Raw genomic sequence first — 9,716 nt, 5'->3', positions numbered from 1 at the left:
GGGGGGGGGCACCACTGATTGCCAATGCTTTTTTGGGGGAAGGATGAAATAGCAATGCATTTCAAGGGGAGGAGGGGGACTAATCCCGTGAAGGGGAACCTTTAGGGCCCATTCACACCAGGGTGATTGGCTGCAGTGCATTAAACGCATGTTATGTCACATGCTAACATGCTTTGCATTGAGGATGCTAGTGCACCAGAACTGAACAAAAATCAAACATGCACCAACCTCATCTCAAAATATCGTCCAAACCATCTTCTGCGCTCTTCCCAGGAACACCTGCTCTCTAGCTCCCTCATCACCTCCTCCCATGCTTGCCTCCAGGACTTCTCCAGAACCTCTCCCATCCTCTGAAACTCCTTTCACAACCTGTCCAGCTGTCTCCTACTCTGTCTGTTGTATTCCCTGTACTTCCTCCTAAAAACTGAACTTCTACTCTTTCAATCAGCTCATCCCTTAACATTATTAGCTTCTGTATCACTTGCCCCTCCTTGTAGATTGTTAGCTCTCTCAAGCAGGGTCCTTCTAATCCTTTTTGTGTGGTATTGTATTGTAATTGTGGCGTCTCCCCAAATTTTGTAAATCGCTGCACCAACTGTTGGCGCTATATAAATCCTATATAATAATAATGCACAGTTTATGGAATCGGATGAGTTTAGGACAATGGCATAGATACATATTATGTTCTCCTTGATCACGTATTACCCTCTTCCTCCCCCTCCTTCCTATCTTTCTTCCTGGTCTTTCTTTGTCTCTGTGTCCTTCTGTTGTCTGCTTGTCTAGTCTGGTTGTGAGTCTATTGGTATGTTGTTTTTTGTAAGGTGGCTCTAGGTGAAGCAACTTACCTGGTAGTCAAAGGATTTTGACCTTCACATGCTTTCTGGTTATAGCCCGATAATGCTGGCCCAGGTCTTAGCCGACCCGATAATCCTGCACTGTATGCTGTGTGATTTATGTTATAGAGTCCCGATTGATGCAATCTTCAGGTATACTGTACATTACATACCCCTGACCATGGTGTTTATTGGCTCGACATTTGCTGTTTGCTATGTAGACCCCAACTATTTTAATGAAGTTCTTTTTTAAGGTAGGATTAGACAAGGTTTAGCTGCCTGTCTATATTTTGTACAGAGAAAGGCATACATAATGAATTCAGTTTAAAAAAAATGATCCCTTGTGCTGAGATTTATGTGTGTCAGTAAACTCCCTTTTGTACCACTGTAATTAATGTGCATATGAAGCCAAAACATTTTTTTTTAGTTTTGTATAGAGTGGAGATGGATTAGAACACCCGCCAGGTTTTATTGCTTTCTGTTTCCCCATTATGGAGATATACACTCTCTATTTGTTTGGTGCCCATTATCACTACAAGTGAACGTGAAAGAAAATCCCTGTCACCAGAAAAGGAATAGAATCATCCAATGGGAGCTTAGTTTTGGTGACCCTGCTGAACCAGGAATTTCCCTCACTTTGGAGGGATTTCCTCTCACTTCCTTTTGTTGCTATCGGGTAGGAAGTGAAGGGAAATCTCCCCAATGGCCCACACATGGCAAAAAAAAAAAGCTGATTATAACTCTCCCTTACTCTATCTATTACTAAGAAGAATGTTTTGGCTTCAGTACTACTTTAAGGATTATTTTGTGCATACAAGTACTGCAGTATTCGTGTATAGCATATACTGTATGTGAGTTTCAGACTCCATTAAGCCATATTCAGCATAATTTAACTAAGTCCACTTTTTGCATACTGCACGCACACAAGTAAGATACATTTTTGTTAATAGCGTACTTGTATATTTAAGATGCAACTCTTGAGTTTAGTGTCACTTTAATAATAATGTCCCTTCAATATTTTAATAACAATTAGAATCAGCTAATTGTCTTACTGATAAAATCAATTTTTTTAATGTAGTTTATCTTCTCTGTGTGTATACTTTTAAGAGTTAATTTTATCTCATATTACAAGGTGAATAAAGAAAAGCCCAATGGTATAGGGCTGGAATCGTCCCAGTTGTACATATATAGTTGTTCTGCCTCACAGAGACTTTGGAGATTCCAGCTGGAATGTTCACAAATGTAAACACACAGAAGCAGTATTCAAAGGCAGATTTCCTCAGCTCACATCCATCAAACCAGCACAACACCCACATTCCCAGTTAATGTATAGAAAGACACTGGCCGGAGAAGTTTGGACCCGCAGCAGCTCTGAATATTAATAGAGACATGGTAGATCTAAATAATGTCACCTGTGTCTTGGTGGGATTTGTCACTTTCTTCTTAGTCCTTTATTACAGCAGATATGCATGGAGGAGAAGGAAAATGCCGCCAGGTCCCTTCCCTCTGCCTATTCTGGGGAACTTTCTACAACTTCAATCCAAAGGAATACTTCCAAGCTTATTAAAGGTAAGGAAGGAATTACTGTCTTCTTAATGTTATCATTGCATCATAATAGATTGTATCACAGCACACATCTTGTATGCATTTGCAGGTATGTTTTCGTGTACAGTATAGTAGATATCTTCTTAAAGTGAACCTGTTCGTTGACCACATTAGGCAAAAGAACAGGTTCAATTTTAGGAGGGACAAGGGAAGAACTCCAGGATTTAACCCTTGCACTGCACTAACGCCTTGGTCCTACCTGGCTGCTAGACCGGTCCCTGCAACTCTTCTTCCATGGGCTCCAGCAGTCTAAGGACCCATTATGTCATCATGTCTAATGCAGGTCCATTAGATGTGAGGATACCGAGGGACATACTACAGCTGGAGTGGAGAAGGAGAGAGGTGAGCGGTCACCGCCGCAGGACCAAATATCAGGTCTATATCTTCTTTATTTTCACCAAAATGGGCACCTAAACCTTGCAGTGCAGGAGTAACCCCAGTGCAAGGGTTATTTTTTTTAAAAATGTGATTCTTCTTTAAAGCACATCTAATCCTAGGAACACAAATATAATATATTGCAAGTCCAGTCCTTAGATAAGGAGGCGGCATTACTTTTCATTTTATGGGGGCTTTCTTCCTTTATTTTTAGAGGACCCTATGATAATAACACATATCCTGTGCCATCTCTATAGAGGAGCAGCATTGTCACCATAGGACAGGAAGTGAGTTAAGACCACAGATCCACCTCCCCAATATAGGGGAAGGTTTTCTGTAGTTCACAGACTTGATTGAACCTTTTGCTTTTCTCTTTCATGATTAACCCCTTTGTGATGGGAAACATACTGTCAGGAATCAGATCTGAACCCAGGGCCTCCGCTGTAGCTGGCAGTGGTTCTACCTGTTGAGCCACCTTAGAACCTTGGATAGCTCCTTGCCTGATCTCATGTGTAATCCTCAGTTTAACCTAGTGTTTGCTGAACTCTGAACTTCTTGCTCCTCCCTTGAACTTCCTATTTAAGTCATGCCTCTGCACTTCCTGTCTGCCAGATTATTGTGCTCCTGCCATTATCTTGCTCCTGCTCCCTCTGTGCTACAATCTACTCATACTGCTACCCGTGTACCTTTGGCTGCTGATTCACCGACTACTCTCATTGTCTGCTGCTTCGTACCTGATACCTTTGACTACTGACCTCGGCTTGTTCGCTGACTACACTTCTGCCTGCTCCTACACTACTACCGTCTGCTTGTGTACCGAACCCGGCCTGTTATACCACAAATTTGCCTGCTGTTTCAGCTACTGGACTCCGAGCCTGATCCCAGATCGTGACACGTACACTGTACGTCCCGTCACAAAGTGCTTAAATGACTGGACCTGTACACTGTACGGGACAAGTTATTTGCTGCACTAGAAGGCTGGTAACCGCTTGGTATAGAGGCATCCATTAATTAAAGAGTTGACCTTTTTCAGACACCTGATCCCCTTCAGGAATCAGGTGTCTGAGAGTGAAAGCAGACTAGCATTTGCAGCTCTTGCCGGCACTCTAACAGCTTGTATAGATCGGGAAAGCTCGATCGTATACCAGCTTCTTTTTTTTTTTAGCTTTCAGGAATAGATACATAATGTATCTATTCCTGAAAGAATGTTTCAGTTTTCTGATTGTTGTTGGAACGATCAGAAAACCTTTAGTGACAGCTGGTCCTGAAATGCTGCAGGATCAGTGTCACTAAGGTTATTATTGGCTGTTCTTAAGTTTAAAGCAGCCTAATAATAACCAGAAAATTATGAATTTATCAAGCAGTAATAGTGAGATTAATTCACAATGACTGCTTGATATAATTAAATAAATAAATAAAATGAAAATGTAAAAAGTTTTTTAAAAATACTGAAAAGTGTAAAAAAAATGTGAAAAGTGTAAAAAAAATCTAACAAATAAAAATAAATGTAAAAAATAATTATATATTTAAATATATTTTTATACTATAATTTATATAAAAATTAACCCCTAACAATGAAAATCTTCAGCTGAGCTGCAGATTTGTTTTTCACCCTAAGGGGTTAATTTTTTTAACCCCCCCCCATGACAGCGATGTTCAAAGTATGTCGCTGTCACTTGTCGCTGTCACTAAGTGTGACACTTAGTGACGGTGACATTGTATGCTAGGTGACCACTTTTAGCTTTAGCTTTTAGAGAAAAAGGATTAAAATATTAGGTTTTAGTTTTAGGCCGAGAAGTACAGAAACATTTCTAAAATCCTAGCGATGTGAGGTTTTTCTAAATAAAGGACAAATAAATGAATGTATTTATTTATTTATTTTTAGCTGTGCTGTTTTTGTAAAAAATACTACAAATTAAAACTGGGGAAAAAGTGTTTTCTTTAAGTTTTTTCCTCTTTTTTTATATTTTATTTGTCCTAAGTGAGGCGTTAGGTACACATATGTGATATAATTATGTAGCCCTATCTGTCCTCTAAAAAACATTATATAATATGTGTGGGTGCACTTTGTAAGAAAGTATATTACTGACGTGGAAGAATAACACAGCAAAAATGTCAAAAGTGTGTCAGTCATTTACGAACAGAAACTAAAAACAAGCTCAGCCATGAAGGGATTAAAGTGTAGCGTCCCCTGACTTCAGAGGGCAGGGGGAGCTGAAATTTGACCTCAGGTATGTGGGATGTGAAAGCAACATTGGGCGCCAATCACTTTAAGGATTCTCTAATGCTTTATTCTATGAACAACAAAAATAGGGAAAGAGGGTTAGGGCAGCAGACATCTTGGACAACACAGAACTCCAGACTCACTGACAACTTTCCAGCTTCACAGTGTTATGGGCCTTTAAACCAAAAATGTGGAGAACCATAGCTGATCAGAAGACATGTTTGAGACCACGCAGATTCGATTTGCGGGTTGGGGTGCGGGTGCATGTCAGTGTTGAAAGGGGAGGATGAACCAGAAGGGGCACTCTGTGAGTTCTGTATGTCTCTCAGGGGAGTAGTTAGACGCAAACTGACCATGCCAGCACACATCTGTTTCCATGCTCGGCGTGGTCAGATTGGAAAAATAAGGTATTTGTGTCCGAAGTATAAATTGCTAAACAACAGGCTACTGTTCAGCTGTTCAGACACAAATCAGCTTTAATAAATTATGGGGTAACATACACTATAAGAATGCAGACCTGCATTGCCAATTAACTTATCTACATCAGAAGGTTTCAGCATCTCCTTAGAGAAATGATCTAAAAACGTATTTATCTAAGTCTAACTCTCTAACAGATGGCAGAGAAATATGGTCCTATCTATACGATACACTTTGGCTCCAGACCCACAGTCATCGTGGTTGGATATCAAGCGGTCAAAGAAGTCCTAGTAGACCTTGGAGATATTTTTCTAGGACGAGGAACCATTCCTGTTTTTGAGAAGTTTTACAACAAAAGTGGTAAGTGTTCAAACAATTTACACAAGGCCAATATTTACTACTTCATATTTTCTAGGGAAAGTTTAGTATGTCTGGTATACTGCATAAAAACTCTAATAGGTACTTCCATATTCTACAACATATTATGGTGTATGTCTTATTAGGGTTACTCATCATCAATGTGTGAATGTAGTTAACCATAGCAAACAATCAGATCTCAGTGTACTGTAGTCACATTAACCAACAGATCATTTCTTTTTGCTTGCTATGGGACATGTCATTTTGCACTGTATTGCTAAGTCTCTTTTTTTTTCTCCCAAGGAATGAATCTTGTCAACGGAGAGCCTTGGAAACAGCTAAGACAATTTTCCCTCCTGACTCTTAAGGACTTTGGGATGGGCAGAAAGACACTGGAAGAACCTATTCAGGTTGAGGCACAACACTTAGTTGATTATTTCAGAAGTTGTAACGGTAAGTATGGTAATCACATTATTACGTGAATTTACAGTATATACGCAGATATAGAGAGGGCGTTTCAAAGAGGATATAATTGCCTGGAACCAAATCCTACCAATATTCAGATGGTCTGTGCTCATGCATTTACTGACAGTTTATTTTCTACTTGCATTTTGGGATACACAAAATGGCATTCAGTTGGCTTTATTGCTCCACCAAGGTACAGTTTACTATTGACCAGATCGACTAAAGTGTGAAGTGAGTTAAAGTATACCTGTGATCACTTTAAACAACCAGTTATGTAACAGAGAATCACTGTTGGATTGTGATTGGATGTTTTAATTAGATGTGTAGTTATGGGAGTTCTAACACAGGCTTGTCAGCTATTTCTTATTTTTTGGATGTCTATTATTTCCAAGAAAAGCAAATGGTTCTATTTCTCTGTTCTCCTCAATGGAGAACTTTACCTTGAACAGTATATAGGGCCTGCATAAAATTGTTGATATTTCATTTAAGATCCTTTCCTGTATCTAAGTTGTAAGTTAAAGTGACACTAAACTAACAAAAATGTATCTTATTTGTGTATGACTCAGCTGAACTGGTGCTGACATTGTCCTTCCTTCTAGAGGGTGGCTACTTTTGTTCCCCAAGGTCTCTTTGTGTGTTGTAAAGTTGTCTCCATTCCAGGCTCCCTTCCGTGATGGAGTACAATCTCATGTTTAGTTTAATCATTTGTATTGAGATTGTAGTCCATCACGGGAACAAGCTTGGAGCGGTGACTACTTTACAACACACAAAGAGACCTTGGGGAACAAAAGTAGCCACCCTCTAGAAGGAAGGACAATGTCAGCACCAGTTCAGCTGAGTCATACACAAATAAGATTTTAAAAAATGTAAAAGTTAAGGTACTTAAATGCATTTTTAAGATATAACTCATGAGTTTAGTGTCACTTTTATGTCCCAGCAAACTCCAGCCCTCATTCCGAGGTAAGGATGTCAGTGATCCTATTGTATCCCCAAAAATAAATAGTTCTAGCAAGTGACAGGTAAGGCGGGTTGGTGTCTTGTAGAATCAGTCTCCTATTGATATCATTCTTTCTCTATTTCCGCAGAGCAGCCAGTCAACCCCAGCACTGTGCTGAGCTGTGCGTCTTCCAATATCATTGCTGATTTGCTGGTGGGGAAACGTTACGAGTACACTGATGATAAATGGATGAAAATTCTGCAGGACATGAGGGACTCATTTGAAATAATTTCTTCTATATGGGGTCAGGCAAGTACAAAGCACTATCAGATATGAGAATACTCTGCTATAATAGCAGTTTCTTGACATGAACCTGTACTTTGCCCATATTGGGTAACATAGTAGATTATTTGCACAGTAGGGACTTAGAGCTGTGCTTACTTCCCTGTACATCTCTGCTGGACCAATCTGTCACTAATTACTGTAAAGTAAATGTGCAAATAACTGGTTTCTTGTATGCATCTTCTGAATTTCTTAACTATTATTATTATTATTATTATTATTATTCAGGATCTATATAGCACAAATAGTTTGCACAGCTCTTTACAATGCAGGTAGCCCTCAATTTGCACCAGGGTTAGGTTACTGAAAGAATGGTTGCAACTAGAACCCGATGAAAATTGTAACCCAGTATATAATGTAAGTCAATGTGAAGTGAGGGAGTTAGGTTCCAGGCCTCTTTCAAAAATGACATAAGTGACATAATACACTATATTTAAAGCTTTGAAATTAGTGTTATGCCTCTATGTGTCTCCATACCTCCAAGTGTATTCCTGTGCTGCCCATATCTCCAAGTGTACCTCTGTGCTTTTCTGTAGCTCCAAGTGTACTTCCTGTGCCTCCAGCGTGTCTTTATGTGCCTGTGTACAGTATCCCTGTGCTACCAGCACATCTCCAAGTGTGCACCACCATAACTCCAAGTGTGCCTCTGTAGGTCTACAGTTTTTTGACGCAACAGAGCCCCTTCCTGAGCTGCGATCCTCTACCTATGCTCTGATTCCGCCACCAGAGGCTCTCTCTACAGTACTTTCAAAATTTTAGCCGCGTGCAGTTGTAGAGAGGTTTCCCTGCCTATCCTACCATGGCTGAGGTTTGCGGAGGAAGGGTACACTAGACGGTGCAGACTATGCTATTGTTTCAATGGCGGTCATGTGAGAGAGAGAGAAAGAGAGAGAGAGAGAGATTAAAACTGTAGTATAAACAGTAAAAAAGTAAAAAACTACTAAAATAAACCTAAACCTAAGCCCTTATAGTATCACTTTAAAATAGTATGACTAGTAGTAGGCAGGACAGTTTTCCTCTTGAATTGCTTTTACCAAGGAAAACAGCTAGATATCTGGAAAAATTATATTCCAATCGATAATCTGTATAATAATTTGGTTTCCTTGCCTAATCACCTGCAGCTTAAATAAATTACTGGCCTATCCAAAATTTAGTTTGGGATTCTTTAGTTCCTGATAAATGTTGGTGGGTTGAATTACCCCCCAAGGTTTTTTATATCACTCTGGAACTTCACAGATAAAATCTTTGCATCCAAGTTCCCAGACCTGTTCACTTGACATGGCCACTCCAAGGGGGCCCTATTCTTTGTAGTAGAATATTATTTGATAAACGTGGCAGTTTTTCTTTCAACATTTCAAGTGGAATTGCTGGATTTAAAAAATTGTTAATAGGTGGTGATCAATGTCTACTAAAAAATGAAATAATTTGTTTTGGTGAATTTTATCTAGCAACTGAATAGACCAGCCACCCACAAGTTTTATTTATGTTACAGATGGAGTCAGGAAGGCAAATCTACCCACTAATTTGTTATATACAGTATGTTTGGGCATCTACCAAACATTTGTCAATCAACTTATGCTAGAACACAATATAGGTGCATTATTTAATTTGTCTATAGTGTGAAATAAGTCTTTAAAAACCACAGTGTGATCACCTACCATATCGTATTGGCCCTTTTCTAAGTCTTGAACCGTTAGCTTTTTTTCTGTTCTGCATTCCACAGCTGTATGACATGTACCCCAGTATCATGCAGTATTTACCTGGACCACACCAAAAAATGTTTGACCTTTTACAAGACCTAAAACAAATTGTGAAGGACAGCATCAAGAACCATCAAGACACTCTGGACCCAGCCTGTCCCCGAGATTACATCGACTGTTTCCTCATCAGGATGGAACAAGTACAAAATGGTTTTTTTTACGTGGTAGTCTTTTCAATCATTTATCACAACGGGTTACGTATACCTATATCAATCTGTAAAGAAAGGATCAGATTCTTTTTTTTTTCTAAATATTCAACAAGATCAAAGACAACTCATAGTTTCATTTATTTAGGATTAATTAGAAGATTTCTCTATGAGCTACTTTTAAGCTGGTGCAGCTTAAGAGGCGCACCGAAATGAAAATTTGAAACCAAAAATAACAAAATGTCAGCTTGAAAC

At 39.2% G+C, this 9,716-nt stretch overlaps 1 protein-coding gene across 1 annotated transcript in view; it reads left to right on the top strand.

The window, feature by feature from the left end:
• The window catches only part of LOC108797785 (cytochrome P450 2A6-like), a 19,634-nt gene that overhangs the window by 393 nt on the left and 9,525 nt on the right, over positions 1-9,716 (top strand). The window contains exons 2-6 of the mRNA XM_018569441.1: positions 2,281-2,402; positions 5,652-5,814; positions 6,115-6,273; positions 7,371-7,522; positions 9,279-9,455. Coding sequence (XP_018424943.1) covers positions 2,281-2,402; positions 5,652-5,814; positions 6,115-6,273; positions 7,371-7,522; positions 9,279-9,455 — 773 coding nt within the window. The remainder of the gene's footprint in view (positions 1-2,280; positions 2,403-5,651; positions 5,815-6,114; positions 6,274-7,370; positions 7,523-9,278; positions 9,456-9,716) is intronic.

This window comes from Nanorana parkeri, unplaced genomic scaffold (genome assembly GCF_000935625.1).
Source record: "Nanorana parkeri isolate BGI_ZX_2015 unplaced genomic scaffold, ASM93562v1 scaffold1337, whole genome shotgun sequence".
Taxonomy (NCBI): domain Eukaryota; kingdom Metazoa; phylum Chordata; class Amphibia; order Anura; family Dicroglossidae; genus Nanorana; species Nanorana parkeri.
The sequence above is the reverse complement of the archived record's forward strand: the minus strand, read 5'-3'. Positions and strand labels throughout refer to the sequence as shown.